This window comes from Nelusetta ayraudi, unplaced genomic scaffold (assembly GCF_046127955.1).
Source record: "Nelusetta ayraudi isolate G7.1 ecotype Tasmania unplaced genomic scaffold, CSIRO-AGI_Nayr_v1 ptg000002l, whole genome shotgun sequence".
NCBI lineage: Eukaryota > Metazoa > Chordata > Actinopteri > Tetraodontiformes > Monacanthidae > Nelusetta > Nelusetta ayraudi.
Window position 1 is genome coordinate 3299911 of NW_027466052.1, and position 27424 is coordinate 3327334.

The 27424-nt window shown below is 52.5% G+C and overlaps 1 protein-coding gene across 16 annotated transcripts; it reads right to left on the reverse strand.

Annotated features, from left to right (window-relative positions):
• Positions 1-944: 944 nt before the first annotated feature.
• Positions 945-26837, reverse strand: ppfia1 (PTPRF interacting protein alpha 1). Of its 16 annotated transcripts, none has more exons than XM_076016613.1 (32): positions 25703-26836; positions 24125-24388; positions 19914-20015; positions 19627-19791; positions 19395-19469; positions 18471-18575; positions 18113-18346; positions 17467-17613; positions 17240-17374; positions 15464-15547; positions 15185-15316; positions 14963-15025; positions 14793-14872; positions 14541-14697; positions 12524-12747; positions 11570-11786; positions 10482-10511; positions 9152-9276; positions 8884-9056; positions 8618-8711; positions 8341-8352; positions 7528-7609; positions 7194-7394; positions 6853-6915; positions 5725-5751; positions 4951-5126; positions 4739-4836; positions 4063-4238; positions 3910-3978; positions 3650-3818; positions 3327-3397; positions 945-2247 (listed from the first exon to the last, which is right to left on the reverse strand). In XM_076016613.1, the coding sequence occupies exons 2-31, from the start codon at positions 24386-24388 to the stop codon at positions 3342-3344; spliced, it is 3735 nt and encodes a 1244-aa protein (XP_075872728.1). In that variant the 5' UTR covers positions 25703-26836; the 3' UTR covers positions 945-2247; positions 3327-3341. The 16 variants fall into 16 exon arrangements, with proteins under 16 accessions (XP_075872728.1, XP_075872806.1, XP_075873211.1 ...); XM_076016691.1 differs by having other exon boundaries at positions 945-2269; XM_076017096.1 differs by lacking the exon at positions 3327-3397 and having other exon boundaries at positions 945-2269; positions 25703-26837.
• Between the last annotated feature and the right edge of the window lie 587 nt (positions 26838-27424).

The following is a 27424-nucleotide window of genomic DNA, read 5'->3' on the forward strand; positions in this document are numbered from 1 at the left end:
GCTGCGAATTCGGAATACCTCAGCCTCTTTCGCTCGTAAGCCTCCTCCACTGCACCCTCCCAGGGTACCGTGAGCTCTACGATGAAGACGAGCTTGAGTGAGGAAGACCACAGAATGAGGTCTGGTCGCAGGTTGGTGGATGCGATCTCAGGTGGAAAGCAGAGTTTTTTTGTCCAGGTCAACCAGCATCTTCCAGTCCTTTCCACTGTGACGGTGTTGCCTTTTGTTTACTGTTCTCCTTTACCTCCTCGTAAGCATCCATGAGGTTTTCCGCCTCAGACGTGGGAAAGTGCGCCGCTCTCGTTGCCATGGCGTATCTCTGTTCGATAGCACGCATTGATCCAGGATTGGACTGCTTGAACTCAGCTTAAGTCATTTATGCTGGATGTCTGAATTCCATTTTCGTGCAAAATGGTCACATGACATGCTTAAAAACAAACAGCGAGAAGCATCTTTAGCCACGGCCACAACAAGTCCTGAAAAAAATCTAAAAGGGTTTGTGTGAACTGCTCTGTTTCATTCACAGATTCAAGTTCGTAAATCTGTGAATTTAGAATTTTACGTTAAGATTTTAAACCTGGCATGGCCTTAGCTTTTTAATCCAGCCCGCTCAACTTGAAAACATTTCTATTAATAGTAAGTAATAAAACATCTGAATTTCATCAATTTAATTAATTGGTTTAAGTGCAAATTCAATAAAGAGCTAAATACCTTGGGGCTTCAAAGACACATTTTGTTTTAACGCTTTTGTTCCTTTTCAATTGACATTTCTCCTATGAGGTGGGTCACCAAAACCCTCCATCCATCTGCTCCAGGCCCTCTGCCAAAGTTTAGAGCCTATCGTGGCCCTCCAGTCAAAAAGTTTGCCCACCCCTGTTTTAAACACACATGAGAAAACAGCGCCTGAACGCAGCCTTGACAAACGGACACACACACGCCCTCTGTCGTATCTGCAGTGGAAAATAAGTTTCAGTATTTTATTGAAAGTAAGCAATAAATAATATTGTGATAAAAATAGTTTATAAGTACTCAGACTGTACATCATTGTTACAAGAGGATCGTCGAAGGGAAAGTGGAACCGGAGGAACAGGAAATGATTTGTGCATAAAAAAGACATCTAAAATCACCAACAACCGGGAGAGGGAGGAAAGCTTTTCTACGTGAACCTGGAACCCAGCGGCAGATCGGCGCAAAAACTCTTTGGTTCCTGTCGCGAGCCGGCGACGCTGCTGGCGGCAGAGCCCGTTTTTGAGGTGGGAGGAGCTGCGCTACAATCCGAGGAGGAGGAGGAAGGTGAAGGTCGTATGAAGGAGAGGGAGGCTCCGTCTGAACACGTCACACGGCGTCGGAGGAGACGCCGAGGCCTCGGTGGAGTTGGTCCATCGCACCTGCTGCAGCCTCCCGTCAGCAGATTTCCGGTCTGGCGTGCAGCAGCGAGAGAGAGAGAGGGAGGGAGGAGGGGGCGGGGCGCACCGGATGCAGCAGGCGTGGTCACGGACATGCGGGGACTCCTGTTAAGCGTGGCGAGAAGCCCTCTGTGTCGGGGTTCAGCTACGGCTTTATGGCTTTAATTCTTCAGAATCGTTTTGGTTCGAAGACATGATGATGCGTTTACGAGAGTTTAACGGGGGGCGGGGGGGAGAAACGATATGCGAACGATATGCGAACGATGTGCGACGACGCCACCGCATGGCAGCTTATCTCGATGACGGACGGACGGACGGACGGACGGCTCGCGAAAGCTCTCGCAGCCGCCTGATCGCCGCTCGCGCCGACGTCGCAGGAAGTACACGTACATAAAAAAAAGGACAAAAACAAACGAAAAAAATGACATCCGCTAAAAGACACAGAGGATATGAATTAAGTTATATCACAAGTAAAAAGATAGAGAACGCAGTGATTAGAATTAAAATGAAAAAGGTGGAAAAAAAACAAAAACAAAAGATAAAAACAAAACGTACATCCGGTCATCAACACAATCAGGATTATAAAAACAACGAGATGTAGAAATATACAAACTCAGACATCGAAACACTCAGTTAGAAAGAGCCGAGTCAGTCGGAGGCAGAGAGAGGGTTACACGGTCGCTCTACGGGCCAATTAAAACGCCCCATTGCTCCACAGCAATACATGAAAAGGTGGGAGGAGTCACAAGGTTTCCCCCTCCGGGAGCGAGCGGCAAGCTTCAGTTCAGCATCCTGGTCTTGAACGCCGGGAACTCGCCTTCGTCCTCGGACCAGCGGCTACCTATAGAAATAATGAGGATAAACTGAGAGGGGGGAGGGGGTGGGGGAGGTGAGTGACGCCGTGGGGCAGGGGAGGGGCGTCGTAGAAGGAGGAGGGTGCAGAAGCAGAGACAAGGGGACAGGGCAGAGGAGAAGAGGAGAGGGAGGGAGGGAGGGAGGAGAGGCGGATGACGTGCGTTAACAGCTGAAGAAGAGGAGCAGAAGAAGAAGAGCAGTGTGTGTAGAGCAGGGCTGTCAAACTCAAGCACGCAGTGGGACCAACATTTCAAACTCGGACAGAGTCGCCGGCCAATATTGATATTTATTGAAAAAGAAATCTTCCTCCAGACGGAACAGCGAACCTTTTCATATGGACCCAGACGAGTTTTGCTTCAACACTGAATATGGAACATAGCAAAGCTGAATACTATACAATAAATATCTTCATATAGCACACATGCAAAATCGAATTTCAAATGAAAAAAAAAACTCAAATAAAAATGTAATTTCAACAGTAAGCTTTTTCAACGGGCTATTAATACGTTTAAAAATAAAACAACAACAAAAGTCATAATAATATCCTTCAATGAACGTCTTGTCCTGATTGACACCAAAATACCAGGAGAGCATTCTGGGATTTATATATGTAGCGGTACATGTGCTGTATAATAGCAGCGGGCCAAATTTGACCTGCGTGCCAGAGTTTGACACCTCTGAGATAGACAGACAGATATGACAGACAGACAGATAGACGGATAGATAGATAGATAGACAGATAGATAGATAGATAGATAGACGGATAGATAGATAGATAGATAGATAGATAGATAGACGGATAGATAGATAGATAGACAGATAGACGGATAGATAGATAGACAGATAGATAGATAGACGGATAGACAGATAGATAGATAGACGGATAGACAGATAGACGGATAGATAGACAGATAGACGGATAGATAGATAGATAGATAGACGGATAGATAGATAGATAGATAGATAGATAGATAGACGGATAGATAGATAGATGGATAGATAGATAGATACATAGATACTTTGTTGATCTCCAGGAGGAGTGTGTGCGTGCACACGTCGTCTTACCGTTGTGAGTGTGTGTTAGCAGGAGTATGTCCTGACGGCGGCGGCGTCCAGTCTCTGTATAGACTGACTCCCTGCCATTTGCCCCGTGACGACAGACCAAGACAAAGAAGAAGAAGAAGAAGAAGAAGAAGCCAACATGCAGAGACGTGCCGTTAGTTGGAGGGCGTGAAGCCGTTCAGAGCAGAGTTAGCTCGCAGCCATCGCACGCACGCACACACACACACACACACACACACACACACACACACACACACACACACACACACACACACACACACACACACACACACACACACACACACACACACACACACACAGCTCACCGTCCATAGGGCTCCTCTTTGGCTGCATGGAGGGCGACGCCGCACCGCCGCCGCCGACACGGAAGTTGGCGGGCAGCGTGTCGGACGCGCCCAGGGATCCGCCCCTCACGTCTTTGGGCCGGAACTTCTTCCTCCACGAAGGAGCGCGGCGGAAGTTCTTATCATCATCCTGCATGCGGAGGCCGGGATGAAGTAGGTGAGAAGACGAGGGGTCGGGGGGGGACTGATCTGTGTGTTGCGTGTGCGATGAGATGCGTCACCTCTTCCACTCTCCTGTCGGTGGCGATGGCGAGCAGACTGTTGTACTCCCGCTCCAGAGTGGCCCGGGCCTGACGGAGGCAAACCAGAGTGCTCAGTGACGCCCCCGTGTGTGTGCGTGTGGTCGTTGCGTGCCCGTGCGCGTGCATGGGTACCTGCGTGTTCTGCGTGGGGATCTGCAGCAGCAGCGCCAGGGCGTTGTGGTCGAAGGCGTCGTCCAGGGCGAGCAGCGCTCCGTGCACGCCGCTCTCGCACAGGTTGCCGCTGTACTCCTTCAGCCCGATGGCCTGCACCCAGGTGACCACGCGCTCGTTGCTCCACACTATCACATCTGGGGACGCAGCAAACACACACAAACACACACAGGTTAAAAAAACAAAACAAAACAAAAAAAAACACCAAAAAAACACTTGGGCTGTCGAAGTTAACATTCTAATTAACAAGTTGATTAACATGTTAACAACGCGATTCACAAATGCGATCATATTTGTGTATATTATATTTGTCAGTGTCTAGTATCGAGAGACAAACAAACAAACAAACACACAATTTAAGACCATAATCGTTTTGGAATGCTCCAATGAAAATAAAAATTTTATATTTCCACAATGGACCTACTATTGTCCTCTCCAATTTTCCCGAGAGTTTAAGAAACACAATAAATATCTTGTTAAGTTACATATAGTGCAGGGTAAAACATTTGTAATTAATTTGCGATTAATCGCGAGTTAACTCAGGACACTCGTGCGATTAATTGCGACGAAAAACTTTCATCGACTGACAGCCCTAAACAACACACAACACAGCGTGGAAAGGAACCTCCGGGGGCACCTTGCAGATCCATCTGGACGGCGTCCCTCCTCCTCTCCAGCTCCATCCTGTCGTAGTTGAGCCTCCTCAGACACATGACTCCACACTGGAAGCTGTTCCTGTCGCACACACAACAACACGAGAGCTCGTGTGAGCTCCGGTGGGAGCCATCGGGTGGTGGTGGTGGTGGTGGTGGCGGCGGCGGCGGTGCGTGCGCATATCCCGCCCATTACCTGTGGAAGCTGTCCACCATCTTCAGCTGGCCCCTCAGGTCCTTCTTGGTCAGGTGGTCCAGCATGCGGGCGTCCACCAGCGACTCCATGAAGTAGGAGCGGTACTGCGGCAGGCCCAGGGCGGGCAGCCACTCGTTGCCGATCCACTCGTGGTTCATGTCGCCGTAGGCCAGCGTCTGCCGTCGCACAGGAGATGATGTTAGCGTGGCAGCGGGGAGGGAGGGGGGAGCCACAAGGGGGCGCTCACACACAGGCTGCCACGTACTCCTGTGAATGCACTTTGCATGATATTAGGAGTCCCACACGACACAGTGAACACGCGGGGAGGAGTCTTCTTCAAGGCCGCGGTTGGGAGTTTGTGGAAGTTGACGCTGTTCTCGGAGACACGTCCGACTACAGAGCCTGACTGAAGATTAAAACAAACCCCTAAAACCAGGCGAGACCTAACCCTGAGTTTAACCCTCGAAATGTGGGTGTGTCACCAGAAGCACCTGGACGCAGCAAGCGCCGTCTGCTCCGCCTGCTCCGCCTGTCGGCAAGGCTTCGGGTATTTCTGAGCCAGCGCCATCACGCTGCACTTCACAGCACGGCCACAAAGTGGAGCCAGACAGAGAGCGAGAGCGACAGATCACGCAGGTCACGTGGTCGGCTTGGCGTAAAACAGCAGTGAGCAGCTGCCGGTCGAAGGGCATCTGGACGTGTGTGTGTGTGTGTGTGTGTGTTTGTGTTGTGAGGGTGAGGGAGTGCGAGGCGTGAAGGTGTTTAGGTGCCAACCTGGGCCCAGCTGCCCTCGTCATCATCCTGGTGTTAGCACGGTTAGCGTGAGCATGGTGAGAGAAGACAGAGGTTAGTGAGGCGGCGGCGGCGGCGTGGAGAGCCACTTCGTGTGCAACATTTCAAAGTTAAAAAAATACCAAAAAAAATGAAATGATGATGCAGGAACACCATGCAGGAAGTCACACTACAGGGGAGGGGAGGCTGATCACAGATGATGGACACAAACAAAGACAGAAGACGGAGCAGGGAGAAGTCGGCCACTAGCATCAGCACCAGCTGCCATCACACGGTCACTGCTGTGTCTCCAGTCTCAGGAACATGAAGCTATGGGATTGATTTGTGGGATCTAATAATACCATGTACCACCACAGAGGGCGCTAGTGACCAGTATTCACATTCTATACTTGAGTAAAAGTGGGGGTATTTGTGTAAAAAAAAAAAATACTTTCAGCAGGAGCAAAAATGTGAAAGTACTCATTGAACTCCTATATTCAAGTAAAAGCAAGAAAGTGCAGGTTCTGATAAGAACTGAAGTAAAAATGTGTGTTTTTTTTTAAATATAATAAGTAGAAAGTACAGATATTGGTCTATAAATGGAGGGAGTAAAAGTAAAAAGTCGTCAGGAAAAGACATACTGAAGTACAGATACCTGAAAAATCGACCTAAGTACATTGACAAAGTATTTGTACTGTGTTACTTCCCACCTCTGTTTGTGACGCATGCTGATGAGGCTACGCGCAACCTCGTAACTTCGCATCAAACCAACTCAGTGTGAACACGACACCAGCGTTTCCCTTTTCCCCATTCTTGAAGCCAGTCTTCCAAATGTTTATGAGTTCATTGATTTTTTTTTTTTTTTAATTTGCTTGATATTTCATGGAAACACACCAAGTGACATTGAAATCGCAGCGTGAACACGTTTACGTTCGTGCATCAGCACGTCCTAAAACTACAAAAAAACTACATAAAACAAACTGCAAAGCTAATGTGAAAACACAGTGGAAGGTGGAAGTTCACACAGAAAGGATAGGTACCAGCTACCAGGAACCACACACACACACACACTCAGAGAGCTACGCGGTGACGGGTGGAGGGGCTGGGTGGGGTGAGGGGGGGTGGACTGACCGTGGGGGGCGTGGCTGCCAAACTCTCCATCTCTTCGTGTGTGAGCCAAACGTTTCCTGTGCTCTGATCATTGACCCCACCCCCGCCCCAAGACCACAGACAGCGGCGTGCAGAGAAGAGCGACAGAAAGAAGAAGAAGAAGCAAAAGGTGTGTTAGTACTGGTGCCACTGGTGCCACTGGTGGTGATCAGTGCTGGAGTCCAGAGGGGCTTCTGTTAGTGAGGACACAAACAGCCGAGTCGCAGGTGCAGCTGAAGCCGCGGTAAAGTTGGTCGGTCACCATCGTGTGTGTGTGTGTGTGTGTGTGTGTGTGTGTGTGTGTGTGCGTGCGTCGGTGCTACCGTTCTGGAGGTGGGCGGGGCCGAGGGGCTGGTGAGCGACATGATTTCCTGGATGGCAAGGCGGAGCTTCAGCCGGTGCAGCGGGTTGCTGATGCCGATCTCCCGCTGGATCTCCGTGTCCGACAGCGCCGACATGATGGCGCCGCTCTTCACGTTGGCGCGGCACGCCGCCACGTACCAGGCTGGCATGCCCACCCACAGCTGGCCACCAGGGGGCGGCGGGGGAGAGAGGGAGAGAAAGAGAGAGAGAGGGTGAGGTGACCCAGGTTGCCGGGTTGATTGGTTTTCACCAAATTGACTGGTTTTCTGAGGTGTGTGTGTGTGTGTGTGTTACCTCCAGCCACACCACCACGGTGGGTCCGTCCCACTGGGCAAAAGGCAGACCCTGCCTGCGAGCCTCCTCCAGTAGTTCATGCCTGACACACACACACACACACACACACACACACACACACACACACACACACACACACATAGTGTTATACATGTACCAGCTGACGAACGCTAGTCTTACCCTCTGCGCACACGCGCACACACACACACACACACACACCAGCTGACATGCAGCAGTCTGAGAGGAAACACACCAAGATGCAGGTCGTCCACGCAACGCTGCAGGTGTGACCAGCAGGGGTCGCGGTCCACCTCGATCCCAAAACATGAAAACCACACACGCCGTCCGTCACCAAGCCCCCACCCCCCCACCCCCCCACCCCTCAACCCTGGGAGCGATGAAGCCCCGCCCACTGAGATCCGAGCAGTGGCTATTTGAATTCTGTGCGCCGCCGTTGAAACGATCGCATGGGGGCCGGTGGAGGGGGCGGCATCGCAGGTGGTGCAGGCCAGGGCTCTGGTGGACTACAAGGTGGAACTACAGCCAGGATAAGAGACGAGCTTCGGTCAAAATGCACGGGCGTTTGTTTTTTTTTTAATATCAGGTTAAATTGTCCTCGGGCTCTTTGGGGACAGAAGATCATGCTGCCAGGAGAAAGACACACTCGGACAGCAAGCAAACACACACACGCGCACGCGCGCACACACACACACACACACTCTCGTTAGTGAAGCCGTGAGGGCCGCAGACAGGGGGCGCCGTTTCCTCGGGATTTAGCCGGAGAGCAAGAGGAGGTAACGTGAACCAACTTACCCCGTCTTGGGACTACATGTGGATTTTGGTGGATGGGTGGGGGGTGGAGGGGGGGTGACGAAACAGGTGGGGGAGGTGGGCAAAACAAAAGAGAGAGAATGAGGAGGAGCCAAATGAAGAATAAACCAATCAGAGTGCCTCAATGTGGCAGCGTGAAGTGGCAGAGCAGGGTGAGAAGATGATGATGATGATGATGGGGGGGGGGGGGGGGGCTAGTGGTGGCGCCGAGCTCGGTGCACCTATGGGGGAGGTGGGGGACGGGGGGGGGGGCACTTACTTCTTTTGCAGCTTCCTGTTCTTGTCTGCCGGGCCCCCCAGGGTGCCCACGCCCAGACCGTCTTTAGGGGAACTCTCGGCTTCCGGCGTTCCAGCTGAGAACAGAGAAGCTGCGTGTGAAACCAGAGCTGCGACAACCCAACAGTCACAATCGGGAAAATATCCCAAGAACCCCGGTGTGCTTGGCGGATGACTGTGTGCGTTGTTAGCGGCAGGTGCTATCAGCCAAGGCAGGATACCGGAGGGGGACCGGGTGCGTGTTCTAACCCTGGCTCGGCGAGTCCTTGCCGGGGACGCCGGCTCGTCCCTTCTCCTTCTTGCCAAAGAGGCGTCCGATGGAGGACTTGATGCTCTTCTTCTTGGCCGCCTTGTTGAGCGAGTCCTGGCTGCTGTTGCTGCTGCTGGGGTTGCTGCCCTGGCCGTCCTGCAGGCCGGACAGACTGGCGGAGAGGGGCGGCAAAGGTGAGACACGGCCGCGCTGGGCGGGCGGACGGACGGACGGACGGACGGACGGACGCCGCGAAGACCGTCTTACCCTCTGATGTCTCTGATGTCTTCGTGGCTGGCGGCGTGGCCGGCGTCCCTGTTCAGGCGCATGGAGCGAGGCGTGTTGGGCGGGGACGTCTCGCAGTGGACCGTGGCCTTGTCGTCCTGAGCGGACTGCAGGGGGCGACAGGGGGACGGTGAGGCCGAGCGAGAGACGGGGGAACACGGCAGCGGGGTCGGTGTACATTGTACGTTGGAGTCGGCAGCAAACAGCAAACAGCAAACACCTCTCTGCGTTTCTTTGGTCTGTGGAGACCCGAAGGCTTATTTTTTTTCGCTCCCAGCGCCGGACTTTTAGCCCGGTGGTTCTCAACTGGTGGAGTCTCAGGACCCACAAATCTTTTCATATCATGAAGTTGTGACCCAAATTTATTCCACAAAAATAAAAGCGCTAGCTCACTTTCTATCATGTCCAGTGAATATATTTATGTATATTAAATATTACTGAATAGAATTGCATGTCCTATAAAATAAATAGCCAACATTTTCTCTATAAATATATATACAAATATTAAAATCCCTTTGAAAAGAAAAAAAACCCAAAAAACTGCCCTCAATGCAACGACCCAATCAAAACAGCTTTGCGACCCACCAGTTGAGAAACGCCGTTTTAGCCAATCAAAAAAGGTGGAAGTGTTTCCACTGGTCTGACCCACTGAGTGTGCATAGAAAGGGGAGGAGCCAGGGTGCCTCCACTCACTGGTCCTGAAGCCTAGAGCTTGGTTCCACGGTCGGCGGTGCCACCTGGAGCTTCGGGTCCATTTAGAAAACCCAGGAGAGGGTTCTGCATCTCGGTGTGTGGGTGGGACCAGGAGGTGAGCAGTGATTGGAGCGTGTGCCCAATCACTGCTCACCGACTGGCCTAGCCGACAATTTAGCTGAGAATTTAGACCAAATCAGACAAAGTGGGCATTAGAGCCTATTGGCTACATTTTTCGATGGACCAATAGAAACACTGCAACCAGTTTGTAACGGTGGGAATTTAGGGCTCCTCCTCCCCCAAATTGACAGCCCACAATTTTTTTAAATCTTTTTGCAACCAATTCTGGCGGCCCCTGCTGGCCAGACAACAGAATGCAGGTTTTTAACCCCCCCTTTTTGAAAGTGGAAATTCCGCCCATCCTTTTCATACGGCCATTGGATCTAAACCCAGGAAGTAGCCAGGGCGGCTCCGCTGCTCCCACATGGCAAGAGAGTGCACTGCTCCCCTCAGATCCAACCCCGAGCAAAAATGAGCCTTTGGGTCACAGACGGATGGAAATGTTTGTAATTGAGTCAGGAAGTAGTCAGAGTCCGGAGGGGGCGGAGCTCTGTTTTACCTTCCTGCGATGCTTGCGCAGGTCACTAGGCTGAAGCGCAGCAGAGGAAAAGAGAGAGAGCAGAGAGACAAGCGATTAGTGTCCACACACACACACACACACACACACACACACACACACACACACACACACACACACACACACACACACACACACACACACACACCAGTGCGTCAGCTGTGTTTTCATCGTTTAAAAAAAAAACGTACTGAACACCGACCGGCCATCGGAACAGTTTTTTTTTTTCGGCAGTGTTAGCGGAAAAGAAGAAACACAGCACAAACAGAATCCAACAAAGAAGAAGTGGTTAGCCTGCAGTGGATCTAAACCACCGCTCAGATTTTCCACACTGTCTATTAAATTCCTGCCGTCTCTGGAATTAACCGAGCAAATTAACTGGCTCGATGAAACAATTCTGGGAGTTTCTGCTGCCCTCAGGAGGGAAAAAGGGCTAATCGCCCATTTCCTCTCCTCGACTGGCACGGAGGCCACGGCAGGGAAGAGACCAGGCGGCTACAGAAAGGAAAAAAAAAAAGGAAAAAGGAAAACAGGAAGAGGAAATTGAGCTGGTGAGGAGCAGGTTTACGTTATCGTCGCTATCAACTGTCGCTGAGGAGGAGCGGCAGCGGCGGGAGCAGCAGCAGGAGGAAGAGGTGGAGAGGGAGGAGGTGGGGGAGGGGAGGCTGGCTGCACCCGGCTGGACGGGCAGGTAAGTAATCCCAACTACTAAGCAAGCTCAACTCCTTTGGAGTGAGCAAGCGTGTTATGGAAACAGATTACAAGAAGCTGATGGAGAGAATCTAACACGGCGATGCGGGCATGGTAATCTGAACGTAAAAGGAAGGAGCAAGCTGCAGAGAACAGTGAACCTCGCCTCACAAATCATAGGGAAGAGACGGTTCAGTTGTAGTAACTGTCTCTCTCATCCACCCAATGGGGAGTTTGAACTGCTTCCCTCTGGCAAGACGACGCAAAGTACCAAAAAGGCAAACCATAATATCTTCTATTTAACTCCTTCATCCCTCATGCCATTGGAGCACCGAATACCATGCGTTTTGAATGTAATTGCCACTGCTGTGGGGGCTCACCAGGGTCATCACGCCCATGCGCTCCAGCTCCCTGTTGGGACTGCGGGGGACGCGCCTGGGGGTGGAGCTCCCAGAGCCTGGGGGGGAGCCGGCGCACAGCGAGGGCGGGATGGAGCTCATGGAGCGGAAGCGGCCGCCGAGATCCTCGCTGCCGCCCACCCGGCACTCGATCTCCTCGGCCCGGATGGCCGTGCTCTCCTTCTCCTCCTGGATCATCCTGCGGGGGAACACGGCAGCACATCGGTTACAGGAGCGCAATTTGCGCTTCTGACTCGTCGGGTGCCGCATTTCTGGGCGTTTTTGCGGCTGCATATCGTTGGCGCAAAAACCTTTGTGGATACGACGTAAAGCTGGCGGAGATTGTAAGCAAGTAACTCGAAGCAGAGGTTCAACTTTGTCGTCTATCCACACCGTCTTTTTGTGTGCGTTCTTTGCGAGCTACTTCTCTAAATACACGGGGCTCCAGGTCTTCTTCTTCTTCCGCTTTCAGGGAGTAAAACCACAGCGCCACCTAGGGCCTGGCCTAAGTTCTTTCCAGCATTTCTGTGTACATGCAGAGATTTTTGGAGACATTTTTTTCAAATGCTTTTCTTAACACACTCGTTTTTTTAATTTATTTTTTTATTAAAAGTCCTCTCCTTGTAAACGGGTTCATAAAAATGGCTTAACATAAAAATGGCTTAAATGTATTTCCATATTATGAGGTCAGGCGTGGGCAAACTACGGCCCGCGGGCCACATCCGGCCCGCTGCGTGTCTCTGTCCGGCCCGTGTGAAGCCAGTCATACATCAAACCCCACCCCACCCCCCCCAAACGAAACTTTGCTGACTGACACGTTAGCTCCGCCTCTCCCCCCCCCATGCAGGTCTGTCATGTGGGCCGTTGCAAAAAAATATTGCCCCCCCCCCCCCGCCACTGCAGAGGCGCAGAAGAGGCGGCGACCCCTGAACTGACCGGATCTCGTTGTTGATGGCGTCCAGCTGCTCCTGCAGCATCAGCGCCAGCGTCTGAGCGTCGGCCTGGCCGCCGGGGGACAGCAGGTCCACGGAGCTGAAGATGGTCTCCCGGTCCTCGTCCAGGTCCGACGCGTCCATGTCGCTCTCGAAGGCCTGCGCCACGTTGGCCAGCACGTTGGCCTGCTGCATGCGCTCCCACTCCTGCTCGTTCAGCGTCTGCACCTGCAGCAGGGCGCACACACACACACACACACACACACACACACACACACACACACACACACACACACACACACACACACACACACACACACACACACACACACACACACACACACAGAGGCAGAGTTAGAGAGAGAGAGAGCGAGGTGGTGGAGGAGGAGGAAGACGAAGAGGAATTGTAGAGATGGGCGGTGGAGGAGGAAGAAGTGATGGGGGGGGGCGCGTGGAGACAGACTATCAGCGTCTCGGCTCGAACTTACGTGTCGCTGACGTCCGCGGAGAAGCCGAGCAGAGAGAGACAAGAAGGGAGAGAGGCGTGAAAAACATCCCCGGAGGGAAGGAAGCAACCACAGCCACGACACAACAAGCAGGGTCACCACGCCCACACATGCACGCACGCACAAACACACAAGGGCTTGCACGATCAAGCGTAAAAATAAATAAATAAAAAACAATCGCAATCTGGATTCACGCTTGCAGCGACCTCATTTTGTAACTGCAGATGATTCTGTCAATTCTTTTTCTCATTTGGGGCATCAACTGCGATAAAATAAGCGCTGCCAAATGACAACGCAACAACGCACCACGGGATGCAGAACAGCGAATCGGGCGACGGGTAGGAAAAACAGCCAATGGGTGAGAAGCACCGAAAAGAAAGAAAGGACTGAAAACCCACTTTTTCAGACTGTTTGCAACTCCTTGTAGTTTGTATCCTGTCTCCACTCACGGTTCAAGATGTGCCTTAAATTCTAGTTGAAGTTGTGCCTTTTTTTTTTTTTTCTTAGCTCTTTGTGTATTTTTTTCCTCTTTGATGTTGCTTTACACTCTTTAGTTGTGTTTTATCTCTTAGATATTTTGCTGCCATCCAGATTCTCTGTTTCATCTTAGTAGCACTTTTGAAATGTTGCACTACTCTCATGTATTTATGCACTGTAAAGCACTTTAAAAAAAAAATATATATATATATATAAAAAAAGAAATCATTATTATTATTATTATCATTATCATTATTATTATTATTGTTACTGATCTACAAACAAAGTAAATTTAGAAGAGAAGGCGTCAGTTCACAGCGAGAACAAAATGAAACCCACTGTCTTCGTACCGAGGAAGCGATCACAGCTGGAAGATTTTCAGGCAAAAAGGAGGTCAAAGGTCAAAAGAACGCTACACGCAAACCAGCATTTTGGCTGAATCGCAGCGCCGCAAGGAAACGCTGGAAATCTACACAACCACTTCAAACGTCACCACAGAGCAACATTTTGACGGAGCTACAAAGACTCGCTAAAGCCTGAAAATGTTGACTTGTGTTCTTAGAAAGAAAAAAAACAAAAAACAATGAACAATGAACAAAGACAATGCTTTCTTCTGCTTCTAGGAAGCACGTCCACCTCTCTGGTCCTCCTGTTCAAAGAGTCTGATGTTTATTGTGTTCTTTTTCACTGTCAGATGTTGCAGTCACGACTGTTCCTTTTGAAGACCAGAGCTGATGTGCCGATCTTGCACGAAGCATGATTATAATTTTATGTTCTGCTCTTTAGTTACGGACAAGATTATTGTGGACACATTATTATGATAATAAATATTAGTTGTGAAAGAAAAACAAATGAGTTGGTGAGACAATCGTGATCTCAATTGGAAACAAAAACAAAAACAAAAAAAACATATTGTGATTCTCATTTATTCCAGGCTTGTGCAGCCACACACACACACACACACACACACACACACACACACACACACACACACACACACACACACACACACACACACACACACACACACACACACACACACACCTTGTTGGGCTCGTCCCGCAGCGCCACCGTTCTCCCTTTCTGAGGACGCCTCAGCACCAGAGCGCTGCCGTAGTGGTCCGAGTTGCAGTCCACCATGGAGGAGGCCGACACCGGGTACCTGAAGTCCGGAGTGCTGCCCAGCTGGGAGCGACTGCAGCGACATGGAGACGCAGGCGGGTCAAGACCAGACGGTCAAGGGGGGTGTGGGGGGTGTGGGGGGGGGCGAGGGCAGCGACCATCACTCACCCGAGCAGCAGGGAGTTGGTCCTGCTCCTGCCTTGCTCCGACTCCGCCCTCATAGTCTCCATCTGGATGAGGAGCTGCTCCTGCAGGGGGCGACACAGCGCACGCAAAGCCCGCCGTCAGCCGGCGCGACGGCAGGAAGAGTGACGCGCGAGACCGAGGCGGTCACAAACCTTCTCGTGGTGGGACTCCTCGATCAGCTTCTTGGTGTGGTCCAGCTCTCGGATCAGGGCGTTCTGAGGACGGACGGACGGACGGACGGACAGAGAGAGAGAGAGAGAGGGAGAGAGAGAGAGAGAGAGAGAGAGAGAGAGAGAGAGAGAGAGAGAAGATGACTACCGAGGAGGACTCCGTGTGAGGCTGGGGCCCCTGGGGAGCGGCTGCGTGGCACACACCTTGTCCTCCAGCGCCGACATCCTCTCCTTGAGGTGCAGCTGGAGCCTCTCGTTGGACTCGGACAGGAGTTTGTCCACCGTCTCAGACAGACGCCTGTTGTGCTCCTCGTTCATCTTCTCCCGCTGCCGCGCCTACGACCGGCGACACAACGACATTAGGGAGGCAAAGACACACCGGTGGTGGTGGTGTGTGTGTGTGTGTGTGTGTGTGTGTGTGTGTGTGTGTGTGTGTGTGTGTGGGGGGAGGGACCCCGTGAGCGCCACCCTCGTCCTCCTCACCCTCAGAAGCTCCTGGTTCTTCTCCTCCAGCTGGGCCTCCAGCTGCCTCAGCCTCTCCTCCACGTTGCCGTGACGCTCCTCGGCCTGAGCGTGAGAAGAAGGAGGCGGGGTCAGAGCTGAAGGTCGTTCAAGGTCACATAGGAGTCAAAAAGCCCACATTTGGCCCGCGAGGCAATACAAAATCACAACTAGGGGCTGGCCGCCGGTATTACACAGCACATGTAGCCGCTAGAATGCTGTGCTCGATCAGGACAGGATGTTCATTGGAGGATGAAAATGGGTTTAATGTTATTCTATTTTTAAATTTAGTATCAGCCCGTGGAAAAAGGTTACTGACATTTAAATGGGAAGGCTGCAAATAAAAAAACAGGCATTAAATTTTATTATTATATGAATATTACATTATTATTTTTATATATTTATATTCATCTTATTGAAATTGGATTTTGCATATGACCAATATGAAGTTCTTTATTGCATTGTATTAAGCTTTGCTTGTTCCATATTCAGGTTGAAGCAAAACTTGTTTGGGTCCATATAAAATGGTTCACTGTTCTATCAGTAGGAAGATTCTCTTCAGTAAATATCAATGTTGGCTCACGATTTTGTCCAAGTTTGAAATTTTGGCCCCACTGTGGAGGTCAGAGGTCATGCGGCTGAAGCTGCAGGGGGCGGGGGGGGGTTTAATCAGGCCTGCTGTCGAGCCTCTGGCGTCCAGAGCGTCGCAGCGTCTACCACTCCTATGGGCTACGGCTACGGCTAAGACAGCACTTCCTGTTTGCTGCCACGGCAACAGGAAGTTGTGGACCACAGGGCAGCGGCAGCGGCAGCAGCACGATAGGCAACGAACACAGTTTGCAGAGGCGTGTCCGGGCTGATCCTGAACCAGGCCTCAGCTCCAGGGAGCGAGCGGGCGGGGTTGAGTTCAGCCCGGCGGCGGCGCCCCTGACTGCGACACGGGTCTACCTTCTTGTGAGCGTAGAGGCCTCTAGAGCCGCACGGGACACACTGCGGGTGTGACGTCGGTGCGGCGGGAGGCGCAGCAGGTGAGAGAGCAGAGGACAGGCTTCATGTTTCACGACCGACAGGAATACAGGATGTTTTGAAGGGGGGGGGGGGGGGGCTCTAGGCCAAAATTCAGATTTCGCCCCCCTTGTGCCGCCCACAATGTTTCAGAAAGAGCCAATCAGAGAAGAGGGGGGAGCCGACAACCAGCGGTCAGAGCCGACATCATGGATGTATTATTATAAGAACTGGATACTGGACTGGCAATATGGCGGTGCACTGTTTTTCTTCTCCAGTGGCCACTCGAGGTACTGCAACAAAAAAACGCCATTGGCGGTCTACGGAAATTGCCAAAAAGCATTCTTCCATAGACCACAATAGAAAAATAAATGTGTGTAAAATGGCTGAGAAGACAACTGTGACCCGAAACGCGGTTCACAGCAAATCTTTCTATTGCACATTTTTCAATCACGGTGTTTCAGTCTTTCAAAAAATACATCAAGGCCAGAAAATCACCAGAACAGAGTTTATTCCGAGCGTGCCATCGTAGGTGCTGCTGTGTCTCGGCTCGCTCTGATTGGCCCATGCGTCCTGATGTATCAGGGGCGTTACAGCAGCATGGTGTGAAGTGCGCGCGCTCTATGGGAGCCACACAGTTCGAAAGTCAAAAACTGTTTCCGGCGCGTACGCCGGGTGAGCAACTCGACTGAAACGAACGGGCCGGGGGCTCGGCCGACGCTGCGTGACCTCTCGCCTCAGGTGCGCCCCTACCTTGGTGAGGGCGGCGACTCTCTGGGCCAGCTCCGCCTCCACCTCGGGCAGCGTCTCCGCCTTGCGGATGGTCTGCTGCAGCTTCTGCTCGGCCAGCTCCAGCTTCTCCTGCAGCTGTCGGTTCTTGTCCTCCGTCTGGCAAAAAAGGTCGGGCCAAAGGTCAGCGGCGGAAACGCAACGGCGGGCGCCTCCCGCTGGCAGGGCGGTGAACGGCAGGCCGGACGCACCTGTCTGAAGAGGGACTCCTTGTTGGCCACCTCGTTCTCCAGCTTGTCGTTGAGGTCGTGCACCGAGGTGGCTTCCCGCTGGGCGGCCAGGTAGCGCTTCTCCAGCGTGGTGATCCTCTCCTCCATGTCCTCCTTCTGAGCCATGGACTGACCACGGAACACACACACACACACACACACACACACACACACACACACACACACACACACACACACACGTTTCAACCTACAGCCACAGAGGGCGCTCCACAGCAGCGCACAACCTTCAGGTCACGCTGGGGGGCTAACAGGAAGTGGACGGCAGTCGCTTCATGTCCGTTGCGGTTACCCCACTGGTCGCACCCAGCACCACTGACGGCTGTTGAGCTAGTGCCACCAAGGGGGTTTCCGAGGGACAGTCCTTGATGTGCGACTCGTCTCATAGAGAAACACAATGCAGTCTCGCACGCACACACAACCTCCAAAGCTACACCGCCAAAGAAGTGTGTGTGTTCATGTTAAAGCTGGAATCACACACACACACACACACACACACACACACACACACACACACACACACACACACACACACACACACACACACACACACACACACACACACACACACACACACACACGGCATCCGGCCGCCACCCGCCCCGCTCACCTCTCTCAGGTCCCGCCCCAGTCGGGTGTTGACGTCCTCGGACTTGATGAGGTCCTTCCTCGCCGTGTCCAGGTCCTCCTCCAGCTCGCCGATGCGCGACACCATGACGGCCATGCGCTCCTTCATCTGGCCCAGGTCGGCGGTCTGTCGGTCCACCACCTCCTGCAGCTCGCCGACCTTGCCAAACACAGGCCCCGCCTCCTCCTCCTGACTCAGGGAGCCGTCGGAGGACCTCTGCAGGATGGCGAGGGACAGACACACGCGCAGGTGAAACAGCCGATTGTTTGACGTCTCAACTGCTCGGTTTCTCCCTCTGGCCAGAGGGGGCGCCGTCACGCTGGCGGGTGGGCGGGCTCACCGTGCCATTGGTGCTGGCGGCGTTCTCTGAGCTGTTGTGGTTGACCTCGCTGGTTCCGTCCGCCTGCCCCCTCTTCTGGCTGCTCTGCTCCCTGAAGTACAGCAACTGCACACAACGGCAGCGCGTCAGCAGCCAGCAGAGTGTGTGTGTGTGTGTGTGTGTGCGTGCGTGTGTGTGTGTTGTGTGTGTGCGAGGACAGAGGCAGGGTGGAGTTGCAGCTTTAAGCCAGAGTTCAAAGGGAAACCACTCTGGTCGCAGTGTCAGAGCTCCTCCACAGTGCGACTATCAGACGGAAGGAAACACCAGCAGAGAGTTCCTTCATTGCCTCCAGGGAAGCTTCCTGATTGAGGCAAGTGGTGTGTGTGTGTGTGTGTGCGTGTGTTTCGAGGACAAAGAAGGGCTGCAAGTGTGAGGCGGTGAGGAAATCTAGGACACTGGTGCGGCAGCCTCCTCTGGGCCTTTTGTCAATCCTAATCCCATCCACTCGGCAGGACAGAGGAGCCCCCCCCACTGCACCATGTGACCCGAGAGTGTCCGACTTGCACTCGGAGCTCTGAGCTCCCCCCCCGGTGTCAGCGAGCGAATCAAACGCAAGGGTTTCCACCTTGTGCCGAGTGTGAGGACGGCGTGGCAGACGATAAATGATTGAACGTCTTGACGTTTGTGAGCTGAATGTATTATTTGCATGTTTGTGTGTGTGAGTGTGAGTGTGTGTGTGTGTGTGTGTGTGTGTGTGTGTTCCTGGAACAACAACAAATGGTTTGCATGTCGGCCACACCCACCACCGTTCCTGACCCTCAGGCCGCAGAGCCGGTGCAGACCACAGGCGTGTTCACAAGTGTGTGTGTGTGTGTGTGTGTGTGTGTGTGTGTGTGTGTGTGTGTGTGTGTGTGTGTGTGTGTGCGTGCACGCTCAGGCCTGCACCTCTTTGTGCGACATGGTGAGCTGCTCCTCCAAAGCGCTGCATCGCTCCAGGGCAACACGGAGTCGCTCCCGCACCTGCAGCAGGAAGGAGAGCAAAGTCAGCTGGTTAAGGAGAGAGAGAGAGAGAGGGAGAGAGACAGAGAGAGAGAGACAGACAGAGAGGGGGAGAGAGAGAGAGAGAGAGAGAGAGAGACAGAGAGAGGGAGAGAGAGAGAGAGAGAGACAGCAGTACCTTCTCGTCGAGGGCCTTGTGGTGTTCAAAAAGTGACTTGAGAGCTTTCAGGACCTCCACCTCGCTGGAGACCCCTGCTGGCGACTGCGCCTGCCGCTTGACCACCGTCATCCTCAGGCTGCGCTCGTGGCGAGACACCAGGCACTCCAGGTGTTCCAGCAGCAGCTGCACACAGGGGCGCGCACAGAGGTCAGCAGAAGCCCGAGCTGGCGTGTTCGGGTTCAGGTGTGGCTGTGCTACACGGTTCCGAGAGGTGGAGTCACAGACAGACAGACAGACAGACCCACCCGCGTGTTGTTCCTCTCGGCCTTCAGCTCCGCGATCTCCTCCTCCTTCTCCAGCATCTGCTCCCGACAAATGTTCAGCTCCTTGGTCAGAGCGGCAAACTCCTGCGGGAACGGAAGGACAAACATCAGCGCTGCAGCTCGCCGAGGATGGAGGATGAGGAGGAGGAGGAGGAGGAGGAGGAAGCACCCCGCCGGCGTTCCAAAGGAAGAAGCAGATCTCCTGGAAGATCTACGCTCCGACATCTGGCCTGCATGTTGGGTTGAAAGAAACCACAGAAGAAGCGGCGACTGGGAGGTTTTGTCTTGCGTGTGCATTTGCTACGCTCGCAGCACTGTGTGTTGTTTCCAACACACAGGGCAACACTGGTGTTGTAATCGATTCCGTCGACAACATGAATTCGTCGACGCGAAAATTGAAGCGACACGCCGTGTTGTTGTCATTGTAAAATGCTGAATGACACAATCCCACGTGCTCATTTGTACCTGCAGTGCAGTACCGAGCGCTGAGGGTGGCAGTGTCGCTCATTGTTTACTTCCTGCAAAAAGCAGAGAAGAAGAACGGCTTCTCCTCTGAAAAGGCTCTATATTTCATAGGAAATGAAGCCGCGGATCACGCTAGGTGCAAACTGTGTGAAGCTCAGCTAGCATTCCAGGCTAGCACTGCGGCGATGCGCCAACACCTTGAACGCCGACTCCCCGGAGTCGCTGTGTCACCACGCGCCGCAGAGAGGAGTTGACAAATAGCGTCGAGGGTAGAAATTTCGTAGATATTTTTTCTCATTTGTTCATTGATTCAATTTAGGTCAAAGCTACTTTATGGCGGTAATTAGTGAATTTCAGCCCCTGTCAATACAGAGGTCTCTACCGAATTGAAAGACTATGGCATTAATTAAATCGATATTTAAGTCAGTCTAAGGTATTGAACTGTGATAAACATTGCATATAAAATTTAAGTCTTGAATTATTACACCTATGATATTTTACATTGTGACAACTATGTCACAGATAAAAAGCTTTGTGTGTCATTATTTTTGACACATTTGTTTCAAAACGTTTGCTGTCAGAGCACAACAGCATAACACAGGTGTGACGATTTAGGCAAGTGAGGTTAAACAGGTCCAAAACAAGTGGTGTAAAAAAAAAAAAAAAAAAAGATGGTCGTGACTGATCGACTAATGGAAAAAACAATCGACAGATTGGTCCACAACAAAAATAATTGTTAGTTGCAGCCCTGAAGAAGACTGGACCACGCCATGAGAACCATCTCTGGTGACATTAGCAAAGCTGCCTCTCCTTCCGAAGGTCAAAGCTGGCAGAGTGGAGGCTCCTCCTCCTCCTCGGCCAGGGTCATTCTGCTCTCGTCTCCAGCGGCAGGCCAAGTCAGAGGGTTCACACACACACACACACACACACACACACACACACACACACACACACACACACACACACACACACACACACACACACACACACACACACACCAGGCCTGGCCTGTCCTTTCAGCGCACGCGCGCACACACACACAGTTATGGATTACACGCATGGTTGGACCTAAAGAATGCACCGTCCTGATCTTCTGCCTGGTGAAAAGTGGAGCAGGCACCCAGAGATGAGTGTGTGTGTGTGTGTGTGTGTGTGTGTGTGTGTGTGTGTGTGTGTGTGTGTGTGTGTGTGTGTGTCTCTCGCTGGAACTCCTCTCCCTTCGCCCGCCGCCACAACCGCCTCTCCCTCCTCCGGCTTCGGCGCGTCCGGGCTCAGATTGTGGGGCGTCGGCGGCAGCCTCCGATTGGCCCGCGACCGACATCCCCGCCGGCCTATGAGAGGCCCGGGGAGGCAGGTCCGGAGATAATCACAGTTTGCGTGTGTGCGTGTGTGGCGGCGCTGTGGCCTCGGCGCTGCGTTCACGACAACAGAGCTGCTTTATTCAAAAAGACGAGCGGCCAGTCTGTGTGCTGATTGGACGGTGCAAGCGTGGACGATGGTTTCTGCCGACGGTCTCCTTTAGCGACTTCAGTCTCGGCCGTGACTCCTTCCTGTGTCGGTGCTCGGTCCCCCCCCGCCTCCGGCAGGTGAGGCGAAGTCGACGGCGGCTCAGCTGGTGGGCCGGTGTTAAGCCCGAGTAGTGGAGAGCGGCTGGCAGGAATATATGTGCCATCCCATTAAAGGGACAGTACAACAAACTGGCTTTCCAGGGACGGGCCAGAGCATCCACAGGGCGCAAAGCGGCCGGGCTAATTACTGGAGACACATTAACAAGGCTGAAGCAGCTTTATCCAGTGCGTAGCATCAGTCTGAGCCGCACGCAGGTGTGTGTGTGTGTGTGTGTGTGTGTGTGTGTGAGGCGACACCAGGCAAACTGGCCTGCTCCTGAAACACGACACCTGGCGGATGACACCTGCTCGCCGGGGACGACAACCCGCAGCGCAAAAACTAATTACGACACACAAAGGATCCTTCTCAGTGCACGCACGCACGCACGCACGCACGAGTGGAGCTGGTCTGACTGGGTGCAGGCTGCAGCGGTGTGCAGCAGCAGTAGCAGCAGCAGCAGCTCCACTCCACGCCGGACCGCGTGAGCAGCGCACGGCCTCACCTGCACTCATGCCTACACTGGTGGACTCGGCACCCTTTTAAGGGGGGGGGGGGAGTTTAGGAAGTTTAAAGAGGCCTTCACAACAGCGATGTCATTTCAACATACACCCACAGGGGGCGCCCCACAGCAAGAGGGACGTTCAGGTCACGCTGGGGGCGCTAACAGGAAGTGGACTGCAGTCACTTCCTGTCCTGTGCTGTGTCTCAATTCAGGGCCTGCGTCCTTGAAGTGCGCATTTTGAAAGGAAGTTGCATCCCAAGGCTTGTCCCAATTCCCAAGGGTGCTTAGGACGCTCAAAATGCGTACTCGGAAATACGCACTCGTTTTAGCCGATTCCAAGGATGCACCGCTACTATCCTTCGCATACTTGTGTATCCCATGATGCTTTGCGTGCTGCTGCAAAGCATCGTGGGATCCTGGGAAGTCAGCTGAAATTAGCAGCATGTACTGGTAAAGACACAACATATAAATTTAAGTATTGAAGTTTCACATAAAGTATCCAGTTTTTAACGTAGGATTTTATTTATTTGATCATCCAACGGCATTGTTAGATGGCGAACCAATGGTTAGCTTGATGCTATAAAAACGTCACTTCCGGGGTTGGCCAGCTGGAGGGAACGGCGGTGACGAAACGAGGAAATACGCCGAAGGCTAGACTGTCCCGGGTGGTTACCGGGGAGGCGGGGTTTGGTCCGTCCTTCTAAGCTGGGTACTCGAAGAACGCTTCCTTCAGACGGAGGACACTCGGTCTGAAGGGTGCAGACCCTGAATTGAGACACAGCAATGGTCACACCCGGCACCACTGACGGCGCGTCAGGTTAGCGCCACCTAGGGGCTACCAAGGGGCTTGGTGTGTGTGTGTGTCCGGACAGTGGCCTGACACGTCTCATAGAGTAACACACTGCTGTCACACACTCACAAACTACACTGCTAAAGAAGTGTGTGTGTGTTCACATTAGAGCTGGGAGTGAGTCTCTCTCTCTCTTCACACACACACACACACACACACACACACACACACACACACACACACACACACACACACACACACACACACACACACACACCTCTGCTGACGTGTGAAGCAACTCTTCTGGAATGTTTGTGCATTCCACTCTGAGGGTACGCACACCAGGAGGGAGGAGACTGGGAGAGAGGGGGGAGGAGCCTCATCCACCTCCTGCTCCCCCTCCCTCCGCCTCCCTCCCTTCTCCAAACCCCCCCCTTCCCTCCTGCCTCGAAGCACCGGCACTGGCTGACCCAGTTGGCAGTGGTGGAGGGAGTCGGGGGCAGTCGCCGGGCTGCCCACCGCCGACTCAAGCTCACCGACAGCCGCCACACATTCCAGTTTACTAAACAGATTACGTGTTTATTTACCCTTAAATACATTTAGGCTGCGCCATCCATCGCCGGCAGTCTAGATCTTGACGCCAAACGATTACTGACTCGCAAACGCTGAGATTCACTTTCTTGGATTTTGGAATTTGGCACAGAGGAATGATTTAATCGATGGGGGCTTTTTCCGGCTCGGTACCCGGCCCTGAATCTAGTTAATCAGGCTCCCTGCAAAACATCCCGCAGGGAGCGCTCCATCCCCGGCCGGCGGCTGAGGACTCACCTGAGGTAGGGCCGTGTTGAGCTGCCTCTGCAGGGAGTCCCGCTCGTGGCTGACCTCGTGCAGCTTCCCCTGCGTCAGGCCCAGGTTCTCCTGCGTCTCCCTCAGGGTGTCCAGGAGGCGGTCCCGCTCCTCCAGCATGGACACCATCAGAGACTCAAAGTGGCCCTCGGAGTCCGACTGCAGCGGGGACCCCGAGCCCCTGCGACCGCCGCCGCCGCCGGGCCCCTCGGCCTCGCTGATGGTGGGCATCACCTCGCACATCATCTGCAAGCACAAAGGACACCTGCCGTCATCCACGTCTCACTCGACGTGCAACACGTCACAGCCCGGTCATCAGCCCTGTGTGATGTTACAAGGGGCGGCTATACTTCTCCCAGGCCAATCACCACATCTCCGCAGACGAACACGGCACTGGTTTTAGCTAGGTTGGGGGGGGGGGGTGCAAACAGAGGGTCGAATGAGCTGCTGCTTGGACATCTACAGAGGATCTTGGATCTCTACTGTGGCTCGTGGCTTTAAGCAATAACTCGTGACAAATCAACAATATTTTCGGTTCCGGTACAGATTTGGAAACGCCGACCGGGGAAGCAGAAGACGATGGTTGCAAAAAGGGAAGGAGAGAAACAATGGAGCGAAAGGGTCTGACATTAAAACATCTCAACAAGCACAAAAAAGGTGAAGTCGGCGCACAGATGGCCCCGTTTTAAAGGTTTCACAATTCCAGAAGTGATGTGGACTAAGGGGGCGGAGCTGAGCTCCTCCAACAGTTTACAGGTGAAACAGAGGAACGTTTCAAAGTTCAACCGTCTTGGTGCTTTTCACTCCAACCCGGTTGCTAGCATCACTGGTTGAGCACACGACCTGACACTGTGTGTGTGTGTGTGTGTGTGTGTGTGTGTGTTAGTGTGTTAGTAATGGCAGCAGGAGCTGCACGGTGAGCAGCTTAGCAGCAGCAGAAGGACCGCCAGCGTCATGTGAGCTGGATTTAACCAACCTAGGAGAACAAACACACTGAGCCGCAGAACACTGGTGGATGGGACCTTCCTCTGGTTCTCCTGTGCCCCTCCACCAGGACCTCAGCCGACACCCCCCCCCCCCCCCCCCCCCAAGGACCTGAGGAGTAAGTCAGGACACCGCCGGCCAATGGAGCGGCCTCGGCCTGAACCAGTGCCTTGTCAATGCGACACAATGCACAACATAAACACACTCGGTATCCAGGTCACCCACTCCTTAGTGTGTAGACTTGGGACAGATGGAGGGTCCACCACCAACAACAAGTAAACACAACACACTTTTGAGGGGTGTGTGTGTGTGTGTGTGTGTGTGTGTGTGTGTGTGTGTGTGTGTGTGTGTGTGTGCTTTCAGGTGGATAGAGAGGATTGAAAGAAGCACCTGAACAATAAGTTAATGTTAATGCCGCTTTAATAAGACAGACCTTCGGTCGTCCCGAGGTTGGGGTTCGCTATCACTTCACACTCAACCATCAGACCACTTTAACAGTGGTCACACTGAGTTGGGGCGGGGGAACCCACATCTCGAGCACTTGTAGGTAAAACCACAGTTGTTTCCGGAGCTCACCTTGGCCGATCGCTCCTAATCTCGTTGGTCCTGTGGTTCCAGCTAGCCGTCCTCGGGTCCACGACCTCCGACGGATGGGGTTTCTCTCTTTACGTGACTTGACTCGCCGAGCTTCACAAACTTCCTTCAGTCATTCATTCACGGCGCTCACCTTCCATCCGGACCCCGGAGGCTTTTAAATAAGGCTGACGGCGAGAGGCCGACTCCCTGAAGGCCTCGGACAGCGAGCCGGGGGGAAGTGAGCGGCCGAGGCAGCGTTCCAAGTGGGGCCGGCTAACTCAGCGTTAGCAAAGCTAGCATCAAGTAAAGTGGTGATGCGATGATTGCATATCTGGCTTCCGAAGTAAAGTGACTATCGGCGTTCCTCAAAACAAACGGTCATCTCTTAAAATAAAGGTACAAAAAAAACCAAAGTAACAATTAAAAAGGGGTCAGATGTTTGACGGAAATGCTGACTGACGCGGAAACAGTCGTAGCCGGGCGAGCGTTGACTAATTTAAAACAGTTCTTTGGCTTGAAGTCAGTTTTCAGTCTCTTCCCAGCCGCTGGAAGCTACTAGTCTGCTAGGCGGCTAATGCTGGCTACTCTCAATGCTACCTTGGTTGGGATAAAACCCGACATCGACATCGATCTAGGAGTGTTAATTCAATATAAAACTTGACATTATAAAAATAGCTGAAAAAAAGTTGCCTGACACAATCGAAAGAAACAACCGGGGGGTGTACAGAAATGTCAAAATACGAGTGGGCAGCTCGGCCGAAGCGATTAATCTATCCGATAGGTTAGCAGCTAGCGTTAGCCTCGCGTCGCGTCACCACATCACGGCTCCTCTCGGAAACTTCCAGCCGCGGAGTGAGCGCCGCGGAGACTCCTCGTCCGTCGGAAATTACAAAAGAGTTTTGAAAAATGTGTACTCCTGAGTTTCCGCCCGACTCTGGGTTGTTTTGGCCGGTATTTGCCGCTGTACAATCGGTCGGTGCGCCGCCTCCTCGTCGCCCCTGGCTGCCAGCCTCGGCAGTCGGCTGTGAGCTGTTAGCGCTGCTGCTGCTAGCCGGGAGTCGTGTGGAGGAGAGCGGACCGGGTCGCAGGCAGCACCAGGACTGCCAGCCAGCCAGCCAGGCTCCCAGCTCAGCGCTCAAGGATCCGGGGGCTCAGCGCCTCCAGTGAGCGCACCAACACAAGCAAGGAGACCCAAGGCATATGTTTCACCATTTTTAATGACACCCCTAGAAAAACAACATTAAAAACCCGACGATGCTCTCATAGGGTGACCATATTTTGATGATCGAAAACCAGTTCATTTGGCCCCGACACTAGAAGTTTACTCAAAGATGGCTCATAATAATTTCATAATATTTACAGTATGCCTCCATTGTAATGGAGAAAAAAACGTGTTGTTCAGAGGTTGCTCAACACGTTTTATTATGTCCAAAATAACATCTCTTTGAGAAGTTGCAGAATAACTTTAAAATCTCTGAAATGAAATAATGAAAGACGTGATGAAAATAGCGCTCTTTTCGAGTCTTTGCTGGACAAATAAATAAATAATTATAAATAATAATAAATACTTGAAATAATATTCTATATAACACCTATGTCATATTAGCAAGCCCATCTTGAACATTTTCACCGGTTTCACAAAATCTTCAACGTGATGATGTGAATAAAACACATGACTTCCCTCATGAAAAACAATGAAAACCAGGATAGTTATAGTTTACA

Coding starts and splice junctions, on each gene's coding strand:
- ppfia1 (XM_076016438.1), bottom strand. CDS start 24,388: ATGATGTGCGAGGTGATGCCCACCATCAGCGAGGCCGAGGGGCCCGGC. Junction 18,347..18,470: donor CCGCCAGCACCAATGGCACG/GTGAGCCCGCCC, acceptor GCCATCCTGCAG/AGGTCCTCCGACGGCTCCCT. Junction 15,317..15,463: donor AGAACCAGGAGCTTCTGAGG/GTGAGGAGGACG, acceptor CGCCGGTCGTAG/GCGCGGCAGCGGGAGAAGAT.